Source organism: Octodon degus, unplaced genomic scaffold (genome assembly GCF_000260255.1).
Source record: "Octodon degus isolate 3935 unplaced genomic scaffold, OctDeg1.0 scaffold00087, whole genome shotgun sequence".
NCBI classification, from domain to species: Eukaryota; Metazoa; Chordata; class Mammalia; order Rodentia; family Octodontidae; genus Octodon; species Octodon degus.
Genome location: NW_004524663.1, coordinates 6,206,717 through 6,227,484, shown reverse-complemented (window position 1 = coordinate 6,227,484; position 20,768 = coordinate 6,206,717). Strand labels below are relative to the sequence as shown.

The following is a 20,768-nucleotide window of genomic DNA, read 5'->3' as shown; positions in this document are numbered from 1 at the left end:
ATCCGGAGTGGGGGTTGGGCCTGTGCTCTACCAGGGGCCACTAAGAGGACCTTAACCTCGAGTCCTCGTGCGACTTTAAAGAGAAAATAATTTTGGCTAATGTCGGCTTATTCAGGGAATAAGCAAAGAAAGCCTGCCAAGCTCCCTACTGTCGAAGCCTCTGCTCAGAGCACAGGTGCACGCCCCAGGCCCAGCCACTTTCCAGAAATTTCTCCCGCCACCTCCACCCCTGCATTTCAACAAAAAGCTGCAAAGGAAGTGCACAAGCGTGGGAAGGAAACCCGTTCTGTTCTAAGAGCCTGTGAATAATGATGGAAACGACCGCATGCCAGCCCGCACGCCAGGAGGAGTGCGTGAGGTGAGCACTCGAGGCCCAGGCCAACTCAGGCAGGAAAGCTAGGCCCCTGGCCCAGGGTGGGAGCCCTGGGGGCGGGGCCACTTCCGGATTTGACGGTCACGCCCCCTGCCCCGCCCACCTCCTCGGCCACGCCCACCTGCGTCCAGCCACTGCCGCAGTGGTGAGCAGTGCTAAAGTTTTCGAGTGGGAAAGAGAGGGAGGAACTTCCGCCAGTGTCCCTTAAAAGGCCGAAGCGCGCTTTTTGTGCGGGGCGTCTTTGAAAGGCGCGACTCTTGAGCTCCGAAGGCACAGGGCACAGCCGTACAGCGTGTCCCAGGCCTGCTCCGCGAGTGCAAGGCGGGCCCAAGTCCAAGGCTTCATGCCGGCCTGGGGGGCACTCTTCCGGGACCGACTCCAACGGGTCTGTGGATGGGGAGCCCGGGGCGTGGCCCGCGCCTTGTACAGGGTGCTTGTCGGCACTGCAGTTTCCCGCAGCAGCGGGGACGCCACTGTCCTGTGCGAGCGGTGTCAGGTCCACACCGCCGCCCCGGGTCGCGGTCTTCGTGCGCGGGCAGCGACGGTGCCCCCAGCTGCTGCCCTGGGCCCCGATTTTGCGTCTGCAAGACACAGGGGGGGGGGGGTGAGCGCCGGAGGCTCCGCGAGCCTCTCTGCTGGGACCCGGAAGGCGTCGCCCCCGTCCCCAGCCTCCGCGAAGCCTGAGGCGTTCGTGGGGAGGCGCGCGTGCTGTGCCCAACCTCCCTTCGCATGGCCGGGCGTTAGAGGACGCAGGCGAGCCGAACGCATCGCCCCGCGCCAGAGCACGGGTCACCTGCGAGGCTCGGGAGGGCCCGTGGGCACGGCCACGCTTGAACACGTTCTGCACACTCGTAAACTGCACGCGCGGCCCATCCCGCCCGCGGGATTAGGTGAACCTGCTTGTTAGGCCAGAGCCTTACGGAACAGGGTGCCCCATCAAAAAAAAAAATGTTCTTTAAATGACAACTAAAATCCCGACTTTGAAATCTGTCCGTGCTGTGTCCTGAAAGAGCAGATCACAAAGCAGGCCTCTGGACCAGGCCTGGGGCTGCCCAGCTCCTTCCTCCTGGCACTAGAGGATGAAGTCGCAAGTGGAAACCTGCTGCCACCCCACCCAGTGCAGGTGGAACGCCCGAGCGGCCTCAGGATCTCTTGCCGCCCACTCGTGCTCCACCAGCTGGCAGAGGCCCTTCAGAAGCACACAAACCCATAGGTGTGCCCACGCAGCCGCTGTCATGTAACTGAACCCGGTGCCCGATGCTGCCTACCCCGACAAACCCTCGACCCAGAGCAGGAGCCCCCCACCCTACCGACTGAAGCCGAGCTTGGTGCTCGGTAGATTGGGGACTGGGGCGCGGGCGCACTCATCTGGGCCCTGCCTCGCCAGCTAGAAACTAAGGCCGGGGGCGCTGATGGCACCGGGCTGCTCAGACACCTACACTTTTTCCGGCGCCTCTGCAGAAGGGTGGAAGGTGTAGGACTCTGGGATCCGTAGAAGCCAGCACTACTGCAAGGGACCCGAGTGTCTAGTGAGCGAAGAACTCGAGTCTCCAAGATCCAGAGCTGTAACCCCTCAGGAGGTGGCAGCTCCGAGGCCTGTTCTTCCTTCCCCAGCGCCTGCCCCGCAGCCTCCCGGTGTCGCCCATCACAATAGCTACAGCTACAGCCTCCGAAGGGCACAGCGCTGCAGTAGCAGCAGCCTGACAAGTGTGATAAAATGATCTTCCTTAACTAAACTCGTAAAGCACTGGGCAATAAAACTCAATCTTCTGTAAAATCCAATTAAGTCATTATCTGACTGATTGTATCTTTAATTGAAAACAGAAGTGACAGTAAATTTCTGTGATATATCAGGATCAATCGATACCACTATACGATTCAGCCCCAGAAGTGATTTATAATGTCAAACCTATATAGGTAACTCCACATTATTCTCTCTAAAACCACTGGTGGATGAAATTAAGAGTAAGTGCATTTAATAAAAAACAAGATGGTCAGGTTATTGATTACAACAGATGGGGGTGAAATCAAATAGATGTTTTCAAAGCACAGAGCGAAGAAAATACAAGTAATTTCTTTTTTTCCTGTTTAATACCGCTCAGCAAATATACACACAAGAAAATTCAGTCATCAATAACGTTTTTATTTCAGGTAGAGCTGCAACTACACACAACAATGAATTTTTTTTAGACTAGTTTCATTTCAGGATGGCTTCCGTTACATAAGTACTCCATAAGCAATTTTTTAACAAAATAATGAACTCAGAAATCTGTACAGTAGTAACTTTTTAAAGATGTACTTATTTCCAAATCAGATTACAACCTAAGGTTACAAAATGGTTTAGATTGCATCCATTTTTTTTTCCTGTACTAGGCTATGTTCAACTCATTCTAGAAACAACACTTAGGAGCTACGCCTGACTGGGGTTAAACCAAAATTATACTGCTTTCAAATTATCTCTTATAAAAACAAACAAACAAACAAACAAAAAACCTAGCAAGTCTAAAGGGCTTTAATCCCCTCCCCCAGCACTGTTTCACCTGTTCAGGTTTTGGGGCACAGCAACACAAATACACAGTATTTCCATTTATCCCGACTTTCTGCAGATTTCTAAAATAATCAGTAATTGTGCTTGCTCTTCTCACTGGTCAAGTGTAGAACTTGACTAAATTTATATTTTTGTAGCTTAAAATATTTAAATTTTTAAAAACCTAAGGCACCTAAGATTTCATCTTAAAACTAAGAAAGTCATGTCTAATTGTGACTAATTTAGACAAATAGCTCTGGCTTTGAGTAAATTACTGTATTTCTGAATGCTACATTTGAACCAGTGACATTAAAAAAAAAAAAAAAAAAAACAAGCACTAGAATTTAAACTCTGTGAGCAAAGCACTTCATTCTTGCAGCAGATGGTGGTCAAACCCCTTTATTACAAGTGTCTTAACCTCTGACCTAAACTCTTAAGGAATATACAAACCAAACAGGTTCTCAACAGTTAAGTCGATACAGAAGAACCACCAACCCCGTGGCAGTGGAATACGCCTGGTATTCCACGCGAACCGGCAGCTGCCACACTGCTCATCACTCTGCCTCTTCGACTACGGGAGAGACCGCGTAGCTGGCGGACTCCGACGCAGCCTCACACTCGAGCACCCCCTTTGTGCTCTCATTACTTATAGGAGAGCTGCTGGACAGGGAAACCAAGCCAGAATCTTGACTGCTGGGCGGCGAGAAAACTGGGAAGTGAGAGAGAGAAAGAGAAAACAAGTATGTTAAAAATGGCTAGTCTCTCTACATTCAGTATTCAATTAGATTCCAACAAAGAGGCACTCTCCATTTGTATTCTAAACTGCAAGTGTTTTCATTGACCCTCATTAAAATCCTCAGTGTTTCTTTAGAATAATAATTTTAAAAATCACATATTACACAGGAGTACTTCTAGCTGCAGGAAAAAGTTAGGTGGCAAGAGTTCCAGTTTATGTCCAGTAAATTAAACACAAAATACACTCTTTGGGGAACTTGCTTCCATTACTCTGAGTCCCCTTTACTTTAGGTTAAGTATACTAAGAAACCTTGTCTGGTCAAGTCATCTGAGAAGTTACCCCAAGCAGTACTCCATCCATGTATTTCCACCACTGGACAGGCAAGAGCCAGCAGGTGAAGCTGACGGCACATCAACTTTCCTATTACTTGTCTTAGGTATAACCACAAACAAGCATGGTGAGGTGTGTGTGGCAACGATCTGAACTTTTAAAAAGGAAGGAGCAGTGAATAGCTGAGCAAAATTTTAATTGATAAAGTAAAATAAAGCCAATGTATTACACTAAAATAGAAATAGGTAAGTTAATGATTTTGAAAACAAGCCTATGAACATACCTGGAAACCTACCTTAAATATGAAGGATGGAAAAGTAATACTATGTTGAACACTTTTGCAACCTTACAAGCCACAGTAGATACAAAATTTAAGCAAAGGGGTCTCTGACCTTCTTAACCTTAGTAGAGTTTAGAGCCACCCCCAGAACTCCCTTCCTGCCCAGTGCGAATGTAATTAAGGGGAAGCTGCAGTGGTAATTTCTCTCCTCATTAACTTCCTGATTGGTTTCAGCCTCAGGATTCTGCTGGGCAGTAGTTTGTCACCAATTCCAAATGGCCAATCGTTAATACTAATGTTTGTGTAACTAACTGCCAGCATCTGCCACGGCTTCTTGTACAACAATAATGGTGAAAGGGTACATTAGTGCTCCTGTGTTAATTCTGCTTGTGTTCATCAACAGGCAAATCTATGATGTAATTAGCAAAATGCATTGCAAGCTGAGTACCGAAGTCATTTGTAGAGAACTAAATCATAGTGGAAGCCGTGCTAGGTCCTGATGTGTTTGCCATCAATACTTATTATGTTTGGAATTTAATAAGGTATATTACCATGCTGAAAAGAGACTTTTTTAAAGAGAACACTATTTACGCTTGTTATGGGTTTGGAAAAGGTTTGCTGCAGCTATTGGAAACACACAGAAAAAAGAAAACTGCCATTTAAGAAATGGACCTTTCACCATTCCACTGGACTAAATTATTTCTAAAAGCTCTTTTCCTCCAGTGTGACATATGGATAGGCAGACAGACAGATGGATAGTTTTGTATAGCCATTTCAATACCCAATGAGGAAAGGGATGATCTGAAAACTTTGTAAATGAATGAATTTGAAAAGCAATTTTTGCAATTTTCTAACAAGTAATTTCTTCTTGTATTGGAAGTATTTGTTTAGTATTTAGTAGCTTAATGTTACATAAGAGTGAGTTTATAAGCTTTACAAAGAAGAAAGGGGCTGTGAAATGGTATTCTATACACGGCAAAACACTGTATGTGGGCAGATATAAATATAGCAACTCAAAAAACTGGGAACCTGAATCTTTTACCTATGGCAGTGCCCAATAGCTTCTTAGTAAATTTGGGTGTTATATGGATTTAAATTCCCTGTATATCTCACGGTGATATATTGTTTGTACACGTACCTGCTTAGAGAAATGTATAGAGAAATGTTTTCCGGAAGTGATAGACTTAGCTCTAAGAGTTCTATGATTACACACATCTGGAGATGCCCTGAGCGCCTGCTGGAGCGTCTGTTCAGCTCATCTGCCCACCTCCACCCCAGACCTGTGGCACTTTTCTCTGTGAATGGGCCATGTGGAAGGGAATGAACATTTACTATTCCTCTGGGCACGGCATATTTTAATGAGGACTCACGGAACTCCTTTCCCTGAGTTATACAGGAGACCTTGGCCCTCTGGCACGCTCTTCTCCCTTGGGCAGCACACTTAGGGGCTCATCACAGACGGTTCCCAATTTCTCCATGAGTTTAAGGAGGCGAAATAACTGCCCCTGTCAGACTGCTGCAGCACCTAGGAGTAAATGCAGTGTTTCCTCGATGTGTTCTAGCCCTGGGCTGAGCTTGGGCTTTAGTGAGAAGTGATGGTGGAGATGCCCCCCCCCCTTCCTGAAGCCAAGCTGGGACTGAGAAGGGAAGGAGTGGGAATTGCACAAGAGCAAAGCATTCAGGAATAACCCTCTTGTGCTCTTACTTGTCTTGTAAGCATTTTCTTGGAAGGTACCTGTGTGGCTTGGGGCAACACACACATGAAGATTGTGTCACCTGCGTGGACTACAGAGCTCCATGCTTACTTGATACATGACTGCACGCCAAAGAAACGTAAAGAAATGAACCCCGTCTATTTGAAAAGTACCTTACTGGATGTTTAAAGTGCTTTTCCACTCAAAACCAAATCCACTTTATTTTTTCTGTTTGTTCAAGGCTTAGTATTGTCTTTGAAAAGCAGATTGTTGAAGTTAGGAATAGTATCTGTTTGACTTATATTGTGTGGTACCTCACGAAAGTTCCAAGTGCCTGAAGAACTTTGTGTCATTTCTCGCAGTGACTAAAGCTCAAAGTCTATTTTGCTACCATCTCCAAATATAGTTCTTCGAGGTATGCTGCCCATTTTAATGTAACTTCATTGAACTTTTTAGGGGCAACAATAATAGCTGGCCATTGTCAATTATTTTGCACAAACTAGAAATTTTAGAACGTCTTTTCTTTTTGAGGTAGGATTAGGGCTAATTTCAACTCAAGATTTGTCTCAATTATTTTGTGAAAATGCTACTAACTCCTGATGTCAGTAACACAGCCAATAGACAGATAATACAGGAATTACCACAAATTGGTTCCATCTTTCTGGACATCAATCTAGTGACACATAATAGGATCTGTAAAACTGCTCAGCCCTTACGACCTAGTAATTTCACTCTGGGGAATAAACCCAAAGAAAAAAAGAGTAATTGGCCCGGAGATGCTCAACACAGCGCCATTTGCATCAGTGAAGATGTTCCTGCTTGCTCTTGGGCTTGGAAGGAGAAAGAGGGGCGGCTGAGCTGGAGGGGTGGCAGGAAGCATTCATAGGCAATAACCAATTAAGGATTATGCTACCCCATAATCACTACTGGCCTCTAGCGTTTACTGAAATGGAAGAAATGACTACTGGAGTTCAGAGTGGAGACTGAAAAGTAAGGGAAAAGGGAAACTGTTCATCTGATCTATTTTGTGCTGCAGTGAAATGTGTATAGCAAAAGGACAGACCCTTGTCAGTGAGTCCACTACATTTTCTCTCAAGCAGCCTATCTGCTTCTAGTAGCAGGGTCTTTCTTTCATTACTAATTAAAAACAAAAGCCTTATACATGATAATCATTCTTATAATGTGGTAGGGAAAGACGACAATTTTGGTGATGCCATTTAAACATCAGTAATCTTCCTGAAAAATATTACATAGTGCAAAATAAAGAGAAAACCCCCTCTAACAAACAAAGCAAAATTACTCTATCTGCTCAATCTTTGGATGCTGCAAAGACCCCTGACTTTTACCTTCAATGATCTGTTGAAAGTCAATGGACTGGAACAAATAATTCTCTCCCAGCAATGTGAGAAAACACGATAGTCATGCTTGAGAAAAAAGTTCTACCTAATACAATTAAACTCCTCCTACGAAACTATCTAAAAATACAACACAAGTGGCGTTCTCCACTGGTTAGCAACTCTTCACCTAGCTGCTGGCTGCCAGGGCAGCTGTGAAAATCTCTCTCTCTCTCTCTCTCTCTCTCTCTCTCTCTCTCTCTCTCTCTCTGAGCCCTTAGTTTGCAAGAGGATGGCAGTCTGAAGAAGAGCTGGTGAAAATTTCTTCAACAGCCATTTCTTCCACTTCACAATAACTGTAGTGTTTGGAAATAAAATCGTGTCCAATCAATGCCACTTAGCAGATATTTAATGTTTCACAATAGCAGGCTTTTCCACAGTGGAACTGCTGCCCTTCTCACTAACATTTAAAATAATTAGGATTATCTCAGCTGCCGGAGCTTGGCAGGTTCAGTTTGTACTTTCAAACAGCATTAATTCTTGGCACTCAGAACAAGGGATAAAAGGTAAAGATATGAATGGAGATCTTTATTCCACCTGATCTATCATGGATTAGCTCATTCTTTTCCAGTTCATGCCTGCACTCTAGTTAAGAGGAAGGCTGAGCTGTAACTGATGTAATTAGAAACCACAAGCTGAGAAAAAAATAGCCCTTTATTAATCTCCACCATTTACTATAAATTTACTAAAAAAAGGAATAATCTTTGCAACAATTAAATGTGCTTTCCCCCTAAGGTGAATTAAAACATAGTGACAAGAAAAAGAGGAGCCGAGATGGGTAATGTTTTCCTAAAGGCCAGATCTTAATCGCCAGTTCTAAAATCTAACACCAATTTTTGCGAGGGGCCAGCTCTGCCCTCAGCACATTGAAGTGCAGTGAAGCCATGGTAAGCGAGAGTTCCCCTAGGTGGAATCCGGCGAGTTATTAGGGCTTCCTCCTGATACAGCTATTGCAATTTTTGCAGGCAGTGGAAAATACAGTGTCTTAAAGCCTAGGTAAACTCTGACCAGGAAGCACACATATATGCAACACTAACTGTACCTCTCTCTACATATCACGTTACACGAACATGCATACACAATTCACAAAAAGATGGCCACTTCAAAATTCTCAAATAAACACAGACCTAGCGAATGTCCTCCTGCCCTATGCGGGGAGAGCACTGTCCTAAGAGCCTCACAGCTGGCCCCGTGGGGCTTCCGCTGAAGTAGGGGCTAACACACTCCTTATCAACCTGCAGAGTTCCACTGACACACGGAGGCACAATACTTTTTGTTCACTTGTTTTCATGTAGTACACAACAAGGGCAGAGAGGTAAAGTGCCGCCGAGCCGTGCACTCCACCTGGGACCTGGGCTGCATCGCTTCAGGCCCAGGTGCTCCTTCTCCATCTCCACCTGCCATCTACAACAGACCTTCCTGGACCACAGCACAGTGGCCATTTGGCTCCCACAGGCCTCCATGGTTCACAGAGGGCATCGCCACAAGCCTGAGAAGTCTCAAACCCTGTGCGCTCCAACCGGGGCTGTGGTGCAAGCTCAGCACCCGTAACTCTTCCCTCCCCCAGCTCTCTTGCCCCTCTCTTGCTCCTGGCTCTTCCCTTGGGTCCAACCAGTTACCACCATTAGTAGCGACTTCTCTTTAACAGAAGTTTCTTGTATGCCCTATCAGAAATTAGAAAGTGTGAACGTGACAGTCTAATTCAATTATCTTCACCCAGCACTGGCTGACGTACACAACCCAAACTGAAAGTTGCTCTGAAGCTGTGTTTTAGCCAAGGTGTATTAGCGTAGTATTTATTCAGCAGACAACATTTTCTTGAGACCCTTTATTAGCGGTCTACATCTCTGCCTTACGTTAGGAGACTTCTGTTCTCACAGGGAGTCAGATTCAGGATTTTGTACAAAGTCTCTCAGGTCCAGGTCATGCAGACATGGCCACTGTGAGACAGCCAGGGACCAGGAATACATGGCTGCTTCACAGGCAGGTGTCACAGCCAAGGGGTGAGACAACCCATGCCTCTCTTGGACAACAGGTCCTTTCCTAGCGCAAGCTCTGCCTTCTTCACGTTTGTGAGAAAAGAGGTGAGAAAATGGATGGAGTTAAGTCTAATCAAACCACAGAATTTTTGTAGAGATGTTCTGTAGGTCAGAAAATAGCACTGTCTGGTCATCAAGGAAATCGTCCTTTCTTTGGTAGTAGTAGGAGGCAGGAAGAATCTCTTTTGAGTTGGAGTTTGTAACTCTAAGCACAAAGTCCCCAAGAGAAGTAAATCTCATCAGTTTCCTAGTGTGTAATGACTGGGTAGGAGGAGCCCTAGCAGAGCGAGGTTGTTGGGGTGCAGGAAGCTGAGCCACAGCACGGCCATAAGGTGTGTGTACTTCTGAGGTGTCTCCACGTGAAGACCCGCCTATGCCTTGGTCTCCTCATCTAGAAAACAGGGACAGAGTGGACAGTGCACCTAACCACGACGATCTGTGGGACCGCTGGAAGCCTTATTTTGCTTGATGCAGCCCAAAGCTCACATTATGCGTGTGCACTGCCTCCCCACATGGGGGCTACGACGCAGCACCCCAGCACTGCATGCCATCTGCACCACACTCCTCTCCTGCCTGTATTTCCCAGCACCTATTTCCCCTCATCGATACCCACTTTCCCCAACTTGCTTCATTCTTTTGAGTGTGTGAGTGTAGCAATCAAAAAAGCAGGCTCACCACACACTGCGTGCGCAGACAGGGCACAGGACTCCTCACTCTAACACGCCCAGCTCTTAGCGGCCAGCCAGGATCTGATGCCCTCTGAGAATCACTGTGCAAAGACCAATGGCTCTGCTGCCAGCCCTAGTGCCTCGACACCCGCCCTGAATCTCGGTTTCCTCAGCTGTAAATGGGAGAATACAGTGGCCTTCGCATGGCTGAGTCCTGCCCTAGGACAAAAATACTGGAGTACAAAAAACTGCACTGCATCTGCACTTACCACGCAAGACGTCCTCTTGTCATTATTCCTCAAATAATAGCAATGCTTTACATACCATTTATACTACAGTAGGTGTTGTAAGTGACAGAGATCTGGGTTTAAAGTACATTAGAACCTGTGCATAGGTTATATATAGGCAAACATGATGAGATTTTATGTTGGAACAGAGAATTTGGTGGAACCAAGAACCTCCAAAGATATCAAAATTCTCTTACTTTTCTTACTAATGAGACAAAATACCTGACACCCAGTGTTAAAGGAGGAAAGGTTTATTAGGTCAAAATTTGTGGAGGTTTCAGTCCAAAATCAGCTGGCTGGAAGGCAGGGTGGCACACAGCAAAGGGGCGACAGCTGTGGTGGCAGAACACAACGAGAGCCTGGGGGTCTGCACTGGAGATCAAAGGGATGAAACAGTAAATGTTACGGCTCTTGTTAGTCATTATTTTCTCTGCTCCCGTGCTGGCACAAACCTCTACTCCAGAAAAAACTGAGTCATTCTGTACACTCCACAGTCTATGACAAGACCAGGAAATTACTAGGATTTTTTATTAAACACTGGCTGGGAAAGAAAAAGTATTGCTGACAACACAGTTCAAATGCCCCTGAATGTTTTCACGCAAGGTTCGCATCCAGTGTTCAGAAAAAAGTGAATTCTTTTAATCCTTGTTTAGACACTTCAAAACTGAAAGTGAGGACAAATTCCAAACTGATACTCAAGAATGTTATTTGTACTTCTTACTGCATCATGCATTATAACACTTCAGTTGCATTTAGCAGTTTCTGAGGCTGAGCCAAAACTTGACTGACTTGGATTGGGGCAGAGAGTCAGTAGAAACCACCTCATGGCAGTAGAAGAAAGAAAGCCTACAAGGTGAAAGAGAACATCGGTAAACACATACTGAACTGACAGTACCTAATCCACACTGTCCTGCACAAAGCACAGCACACAGTAGGTGCTTAATAATGGATGAATGAGCAAGGAGGACTGTAGCATGCGGTCTTCACATGACATGCTGACGTCACAAAACACGGCTAAGGCACACATGGGCAGAGAAGGGCTGCAAGTCGAAAACTAGTTTGAGGAATTTAAAGGAGAGTTGTTTTAGTTAATTTTGCCTTTATTTACTGCACAGCGACTCTATGCAAAGCTGAGGAGTGAGGCTCCTACTGAATGTCCAGGTGGATGGGGACCCAGTGAAATGCAAACCAATCCTCAGGTCTCCATACAGATGTCATGAACAGGTGTCACACACCAGGCAAGGAAGGTGCTCTCTGGGGCCTGGTGCAGATCTGCTGTTGGATTCTGGGAAGGTTATTTGCTCCGACACAGATGCAATCAGAACCATAAAGCATTTGCCATTCTAGAAACTAGCTTGGCTATGTCCAGGTATTTTGCAGTAAGAGAAAATTTTAAAATAGGCTTACTGCAAAAGAATCACAGATTCTTGAACCTTAATGAGGCATGAGATGATGGTGATCACTTGGTGGGCACTTGTCAGGGCTATAGTCCTTGTTAGGATTAAAGTGTGGAGTCAACACCACCGCCTGGGCACTGGCTCAAGTACCGCTGCATAACCCAGGGCCTCATAGAAGCCTGGCTTCTGTTCAACCCACTGGCTGCAGCCACTCTTCCCTTTGAATCTGCACCACCTTTGAGAAAGCACACTAAGAAACTGTTCAAGCTGTGAAGCTTTCGCTATGTGGGCTTCAGGAAGTCCGTCATTTAAAAACATTTTGGCTATTTTTCAATTAAATGGATATGAGAGAAAGTTTCTGAGGCAGAACTTGGACAGAAATTCTAGCTTATAATTTGACAATAAACATCATGGCCCAAATGATATAGTAGTAACAGGGTAGAGGACTACATGAGACAATTATTTTATCTTTACTACCAGGAGATTCTCCTTTTCAAAAGCAAATACTACTCCTGCAGGCTGCTACTGTAAGATGCCGAACTTCACCACGCTGACTGTCATCCTATGTAAGATGCCGAACTTCACCACGCTGACTGTCATCCTATGTCAACATTTCCTTCTGTTTCTATCTAACTAGTGTGACTAGAAATTTCGTACTAGTATAATATTCTTCCCCTGGTAGAGAAGGAAGGAAACACCAGGATACATCTAACTAAAATGCAAACCAACTGCAATCAGGATAAAAGTTGGCAGCCATTTCCAGACAAGAGGATATGCGCCTAGTCAAAAATCACACAAGTTATTTCACCACTTGAGCACAAAACAGGTATCAGGAATGGATAAATTAGTTCAGATTACAGGCAGAAAGCACACGAGGTTTTGGAGTGGCTTGTCTTCACAGTGAACAGAAATAAGAAAGTAGCTGCAAGACATACATTTATCAAAAAAATATTGCTATGCTCTGCCCAAGGCCCCAACTGCCAAAACTTTAACGCATTTACTGAAACCCCTTCTATCCAATCAGCCCCTCCCTAAAGTACTTCTACACTAAAGAGCTTTAGTGAGTGAACAACAAAAGGCATTTAAAGAATCTCATTGTGTCCTCCCCTCTCTAGCTGTTTATGACATTTTTAACAATTTGAGAGAAGAAGATCTCAAAGAAGTTTGACTCAGGTATTTCAGTTTGAGAAAGGGGAAGTGGCTCAGAGGCAGATGACTTTACCTGGCGCACATGAGGGGTTGGGCTCAGCCTTCAGTGCTAAAGGAAAAAACTTGTCTTTTCTACCCAGCTGCACCCACTCTGTCACCTTTCTATAAGGGGCTTCTCAGAACAATCTGATGGGCTCTGGGCAGGGAGCTCCGGGACACAGAATATTAACACTGGCTCAATGGAGCTTGGCTCTGAACATGATGAAGTAAACTCAAGTTGGCAGGGATTTAACCAAAACATGATACATTTCTATGTAATGGTTCCTTCCCTTGGTCAAAAAATTGGTTTCTCCTAGGGATTTAAGTTTCTGGTGTTTTGTTTTAGTATTTTTTTATTGTGGTAAAGTACACATAACATAAAATTTACCACCTTAACTATTTTCAAGTAAAATGCGTTCTGGCTGTGTGACCATCAGTGTCATCCATCTCAGGAAGACTTCCATCTTCTGAATGAAAGCTCCACACTTCACAGTAACTCTAAATTCTCTCCCCGCTCCGGCCCCTGCTAGCCACCATTCTGCTTTCTGTCTCTAGTGGTATTCTAGGAACCCAGAGAAATAGAATCAAGGGGCATTTGTCTTTTGTGTTGGGCTTCCTTAGCATAATATCCTCATGGTTCGCTCATGTATACAAGCATGATGGCTTCCTTCCTCTGGCAGGTTAGTGTTCCCTTGTTTTGTGTGTACCACAATTTGTTTATCCGGTCATCCACCGGTGGCCCCATCAGCTGGGCTCCCTGTTGGGCTACTGTGACTAATGCTGCTACAAGCAGGGGTGTACAAATATCTCTCCCAGACCCTTCTTTGGTCTTTCACCTGGAGGTGGAATTGCTGGATCATATACAATTCTGTTTAGTTTTGTGAAGAACCACTGTAAAGTTTCCCTCAGCACCTACGCTAGTTCATACCTCTACCAGCAATGCACAAGGGTCGCTTTCTCTGCATCCTTAGCGGCATTTGATATTTTCTGTATGCTGTTGTTTTTAATAGTAAGATTTTTTTTTTAACCTCAAAACATCATCTCTCCTCCTCTTCGCACTCTCCCCCAACCCTGACTTACAAATCACTGCCCCACTTCTACACCAAATGCAACCGAAGAGTGAGCCTGTCCACCCCATTACTTCCTGAAGCCTGGCAAATGCTTGCCAGCTCCCAGAAGTCTGTCAGGCCTCCCCCAGCCCTGCTGACCACCAAGCCGGTGGCTGTTCTGGTCCCTTCCTCCTCCCTCGAGAGCACTGCCCTCCTCTCCCGCCTGCCAGTCCTCAGGCCCCAGAGCTGCCGCTCCTCCAGGTACTCTCCCCTCCCCAGACTGCTTCTTCTCTAACCCAGCTCAGAGCTGAAGCTTTCCCAAGCTGCTGGGCTTGTCCCTCTCCCATCACAAGGCTTTAATGTTACTTCCACACAGATGAACTCATGTTTCACCCCTTTTCCCTGCTTTCCAACTGAGAACAACTTCTGCATTGTAAATATCTGCTGGCCGAAAGTCACTTTTTGACTTAGAAATTAATCTACAAATAAGATCAAGTGATACAATGCCAGCTACTTGGGAAGCTGAGGCAGGAGAAGTGCAAGCTTGAGGCTAGCCTGGATAATTTAATGGGACCTTGTCTCAAAATAAAGGAAGAAGATGCTGGGAATGTAGTTTGGTGGTGGAGCACGATCCTTCTGGCCTCATCCTTCCTGGGCTCACCCACCTCACCAGCTTGCCCAGGCCCCACCCCATCTCAGGGGCTGCTAGGTCCTGCCCTCCTGATCTCCGCAGGCCCCTCCTTTTCATTTTCTCTGCTGCATCACACCCCATCTGAATCCAAGTTATCTGGCACCTGATCTGCCGATACCAGCTATCCCACCTACTCTCTTCTCTCTTGGCCTCATCACTTTTGAAACTCACTTAGCTGCCCAGTCAGGTCTTGAACTTACACTCTTGGGAACATGATAACTACCGTGGGCCTCTTTTTTCTTAATTTAAACGCAGAATGGCTAAAACTGTAATTTAGAAGGCAACGCTGCACTAGCTGGTTACTTAACTCACCCACGCTACTCTGTACACAAGGGATGTACCTGTGGAGATGACAGTTCTCATGAGGAAACAGCTGTAATGAGACTCGCCTGGAATCAGAGTCCTGGGGGTCACTTACTATCAAGGGGGTCCTTACTCTTCCAAAATCACGTCTTGACATCATTCCTAAATAAAAAACTTTGGTGGCTTCTGAAAAGGTTCGAGCTCTCTGGTGGCATCAAAGAAGCTAATCTGTTTCAATCCCCGGTTCCACCACAGAAAAAAAAAAAAAAAAAAAGAAGAAGAAGCTGATCTGTCACTTCTGTTCTCCTGAGCCGAGCCCCAGCCTCGTTCTATGGGTCCCGCACAGACTGTAGGCCCCTTTCTTTGAACTAGGCTCATCTCTCTCCAGTCACCACAGGTCAGCACCCAACCCAATGCTAGCACCCCTAGTCTCTTCAGGCAGAAACAGCTTCCTTTCTCCAATGCCCCAAGTACTGAAGCTTTCTTGGGCCTCTCACTTTCACCTTCCCATGCTGGGTCTAATGACATGTCTGATACACCAGGCAGGGGCCATGTCACATTTGCCTTCAAAGCCCTGTGACAGCCACACTTAAAAGCTTTATATAAACTGGGTGTGGTGGCGCATGCCTGCAATCCCAGTGCTGGGGAGGTTGAAACAGGAGTCTGATGTGCATAGTGAGACCCTGTACCAAATGCATAAAATTAAAAAACAAAAAAAGCCTTATTTGTGGCCCGCTTTCCATGAGTCACGCTTGATGCACAAGAAAACACAACTCTCATCAGACAAAGTCAGCTGGTCTGCTCCCTAGATTAATTACGATCACACTAGATGAGAGTGCAAAAATCAACAAGTGCCAGAACAGCTACAGTAGGAAGTGACAGCTGCCAGCCTCACATCAAAGAGCGGGGAGGAAAGCTAAGTAGTAGCCAGGGAACCAGTGGAACGAGGGACATAACACCCAATGTGACAACAAACCTGAAGTCTCAAGAAAGGGTCGGCATCTGCAAGGCAGGAAATAAGAAAATCCACTTGACGGAGACTACTGTCACCAATGATGAGGGGACAGGGCCTCTGGCAACTGCAGGAGAAATTTTCAGCTATTCAAAAAATTCATTTAGGTGAAACAAATTATTTCTCAATGACAGTGAGTTAATGAAGCTTCCTGAATCTACTCTTAACTCAGCTTTTGGTGGATGTAACTACATAGGACACTAATGGAAATGTTGGCTAACAGATGACTGAGGCTTGGAGACTGAAGTAATATACTGTACTGACATTTTCTTTTCCCTCCATGGAAGGGTTTTTTGGGTTACTACCTGGAAAAAAGCAGCTAAGGTGGCCATCAGATTAGGTTTTTGATAATTACTTTTATAACTGACTGATGTGAACAACATAACTAGGCATGGCCCACACCTATAATCCCAGCACTCCAGCAAGTTGTGGCAAGAAAATCACAAGTTTAGGTCTTAGCTTGGCAACTGAGACACTGTTTTCAAAAGAGAAAATTTTATTTATTTATTATTATTATTATTTTTGGTGGAATTGGGAATTGAACTCAGGACCTTATTCTACTGAGCCATCTCCCTGGCCCCTCAAAAGAGAAAATTTTAAAAGGGCTGGAACACAGCTCAGTGTGAAGGCCCTGGGTTCAATCCCCCCATTGCAAAAAAAGGTGTGTGTGTGTGTGTGTGTGTGTGTGTGTGAGAGAGAGAGAGAGAGAGAGAGAGAGAGAGAGAGAGAACAAAAAAATACATTAATTTAATGGACACATCTAGAATTTGCACCCAATGATAAGCAAATCCATATGCTTCACAAGCACACGTCATGTTTATGCAAAATGACCATGTGTCAGTCGGAAGGGTTCTTCTGGTCTACACAAACAAAGACTGTATCTTTCAAAACCTCAGAGTCCTAGAGACTTAAGTCTATAATCTTATGTAAGGATGTCTCCTAAGGGCAGAAAAAGCTACTCAACTTTAAGAATGATCAAGAAGAATATAAATTTCACTGACTCTGCTGAGCCAAGAGACTAGAATGTGGTCAGGATCTAATTAATTTCACCCTAATGCTACTGTTGAAAGTCTTTAAATGGCCCGGCACAGACTGCAACCCACACACTCCTCCTCAGTCCCACATTCCAGGGAGATCAGGTATTTTCACACTTGGTTCATCTTCAGTGAAGACTGTGAAGACTGTAATTAAATCTTTAATTTGAAAACAAGAATGAAAGTCCAGCACTTACTGTATTATTGGCTGCCCTCAAAGCTCAGGGCAAAGAGCAATCAAATGACAAATGGCAACCTCAGCGTCTTCAAGCTTAAGTAATCTGCTAATTTCAGAAATACCAGCTCACCTCAAAGTGACCAGTTTATGCTTGGAAATGCTTTCTGCAGGGACGTGCAATCTTCCTGGGAACAGGAAATGTTATTTAAGTTGTACAAACTATCAAGTTTATGCAATAGTTGGCCAGCTGTTTAGACTGCCATTTTTGAAATATAAATTTCAGGACACACGTGATTTCACAGGTAAGGTGTGTTGAGACAGCAATGTGTCAGAACCTAGTACTCTTGGAAACAGGACAGCCACTACTGTGGTCCTCTTCTCTTTTCCTAACTTAAACACAGAATGACTGAAACTATTATTTGAAAGGCAATGTCATGCTAATTTAATTGGTTACTGAACTCACACAGAGTATTTATTGCGCATCGGCTCTGCGCCCACACTACGCTGCACGCCAGGATGTACCTGCAGATGTAACAGTTCTCATAAGGCGACAGCTGTGAAGAGACACACCTGGGATCAGCCTGGGAGGTCGCTTACCATGCAGTCGTCCCTAGACAATCATCTAACAGCTCTGAACCTAAATGCTTCATCTATTAAAGGAACAACATTGAAGGCTGTTAGCATTCAACAGACACTGGTCTCCTTCTCTGCTTGTCCTTCCTCCTGATCAGCAAAAGCTTCCAATAAACAGCAGGGGTAGAAGGTGAGGTTTTTTCCTTCTGTGTGTTCAGCTGACCTTTAGCAGCTTTCTCACGTCTCTGCATTTCTTTTTGTTTTCCATGTACTGTGTTCCTCCGTCGTCTCCCTCTGTCAAACAACACCTTGATCCTCCCTTCAATATGCTCCACAAACTGTCCTATTCTTTTGAGTATTGAACTCTTTAAAGAAAAGCGTCCAATTAAACTAATTCACCAGGAGGTACGCACAGGCTTCACGCTGCTAACCCTCTTGTGGAAACTTTTATGTGAAAGAGGAAGCTTTTGGACGTGGCAGATGCATCCACTGTGGACGCAGGGCAACCTTCTCGCGTGCTGTCTACGGCACCGCGTGCCCTGAAGGCCCTGCCACAGAGGGTGGGTAAACACTCAGTTCCACTTCTTTACACCAGCTCTGCCTATGTACAGAAAATGCACTTTTCTGAGCAAAGCAGGTATCCGTGCTGGGTTTGTCTCCACCCTACGACAGAGCCACAGCCTTTCCAGTGACTTATCAGTGAGAACAGCTCAGAATGATCAGGGGAAAATCAGCTTCCCTTTGACTCTGCCTTCTGGGAACATAATGAATGCCAAATCCAAAAAGCATTTAAAAGACATTTATTATTCCTATAACAGTAACTCTCATGCCGTCTAGCACTTTAATGAGGCTACAGGGTTCCAATTAAATATCTGTCAGAGAACTGAATAAAATAAACTTTTAGTTAATGCTACTAGGAAGTGTCACTAATTATTATACTAAGCCTGATAAAATGCAGAGAAAATGAAAAGACACAGAAACTATCATTAGATAACTAACTTGCTTAAAGGTCAAGGGGGAAACATTTTATTATGTTAAACCACGGTCATCTATTTATTTAAAAGGCATTTAGAGCCTTCTGTGTCAACACAAATTATCAAATAACCAAAGACAAGACATAAGTATTTTTGTAACCACGAACAATGATATAAAAAGAAAAAAACGAGAGGGAAAAAGAAATCAAGGAAAGAGTCCACAGCTGGGAGCCCTGAGCTCCTCCTTCAGCCCGAGGCCTGAACTGCTTCTTCAAAGGTTGGAGGCTGGGAGGCCTGAGGAAACCAAACAGAGCTCTTGGAAGGCTGCACCTCCGTCAGAAAGCGGCAGCCGGAAGTGCTGACACAGGTAGCAGACCTGTGGATGGAGTTTCAGCCCACGCTATTTATTAGCATAATTATTAGTCATAACTGCTATCCTTCACTGAGCCTCGACCACCATGTTCCAGGAACTGGACTTCACCTATCATTTTCACAAAAACTCTTTGGGAAGTAGGTGTTAGTAACTTCACTTGGCAGGTTTAAAAACCTAAAGCTCTGACAGGATGATTACCAGACCCCACCGCGGAGCCGACTGCTGAGGGTCAGCCAGCATCTGTACCGTGGTCTAGACTCTGCGAGAGTCCTCCCCGAGCCCACAGGAAATGGCACTCGGTTTGCTGGTTTACCGCTGCATGCCATCTGCTGCTGACCCACATGGCCCTCCACAGCGAGTTTTCTTTTCTTTTTTTACAAACTTGTCACCCAAGTACCTCTCCAGATTGCCATGATTTTACTGCAAAAAGATAGCATTCAAATCTAGTGGATTATCTGAGTTCCGGGTCTGCCTTCTGAAAGTGAAACGAGCCACATGCAGTGATACACATCTGTAATCCCAGCATGTAGGAGGCTGAGACAGGAGGATGCCAGGAATTCAAGGCTAGACTGGGCTACATAGTGAGTTGAAGGCCAGCTTGAATTGTGTAAGACTCCATCTCAAAAAACCTAAGGAAACCAACTAACAGAGGACAGTCACCTATAGGACCCCAACTCCCACCACTTTAAAATACACTTGACAAGCAGAAAGAGATGTTAGGACTAAAACTACCATATGATCCAGCAATGCCACTTCCAAGTACATACCCAAAGATACTGAACTCAGGATCTCGAAGCAGTAGTACACACCTACATTCACTATAGCATATTCAGAATAGCTACGGCATGGAAAAAGATAAATATCCCTGGACAGGCAGATAGATAAAGCAACGTGGGGTTGTACACTGGGAGATTATTCAACCTTTCAAGTTAGGAAATCTTGCCATATACAACAACATAGAGCACATGATTCCAAATGAAGTGAGCCAGGAGGGCAGACACAGAAGTATCCTACTTATGTGAGGAATCTAAAATAGTCACACTCAGAAGTAGAAGCAGAGTGGCGGCTCCCAGGGCCTGGAGGGAAGGTGCAATCCAGAAATGTTCAAGGGTTCAAAGCTGTATTCAACAGTTACAACTGCATGTAAATGATCCCTCAATAAAGTAGGGGTGGGGCTGGAGAAATGGCTTAGTGGTCTAAAGCACCTACTTGGAACAAGCTTGGCAAAGCACAGGGACCGCGGTTCAATCCTCCAGCACCACATGCCAGCCAGCTGCGCCCCCTGGTGGACTGAGCTGGCCACACACACACACACACACACACTAAATGTTAAAAAAATATAAATAAATAAATAAATAAATAAAGTAGGGGTTTTGTTGTTGTTGTTTTTTATTAAGGAAAGAGACTCAAGGTTGAGGAACAATGACGTGTGCCCTATCAGATCTGATCGAGCATTTCAGAAAATCAAAAATCACCTGGCAGAAGCTGAAACAGCACAGAAGAGGGACAGTTTGTCCTGGGCCATCGGGAGGCAGCACAGGAGCCGGGGACAGCACCCTGACACTGTGGCATCAAGGAAGTGTTCAAGAAATCTTACTCCTCTTGGGAATTCCATGGCGAGGTGAGGCAAGGAGAGGAAAAGAGGATGAAAACAAAGACAAAAGCCCT

At 45.2% G+C, this 20,768-nt stretch overlaps 1 protein-coding gene across 1 annotated transcript in view; it reads right to left on the bottom strand.

Moving 5' to 3' along the window:
• Positions 1-3,172: 3,172 nt before the first annotated feature.
• Positions 3,173-20,768, bottom strand: part of Dmrt1 (doublesex and mab-3 related transcription factor 1) — a 117,344-nt gene continuing 99,748 nt past the window's right edge. The window contains exon 5 of the mRNA XM_004637217.2: positions 3,173-3,609. Within this exon, the coding sequence (XP_004637274.1) occupies positions 3,455-3,609 (155 nt within the window). The 3' untranslated portion in view covers positions 3,173-3,454. The remainder of the gene's footprint in view (positions 3,610-20,768) is intronic.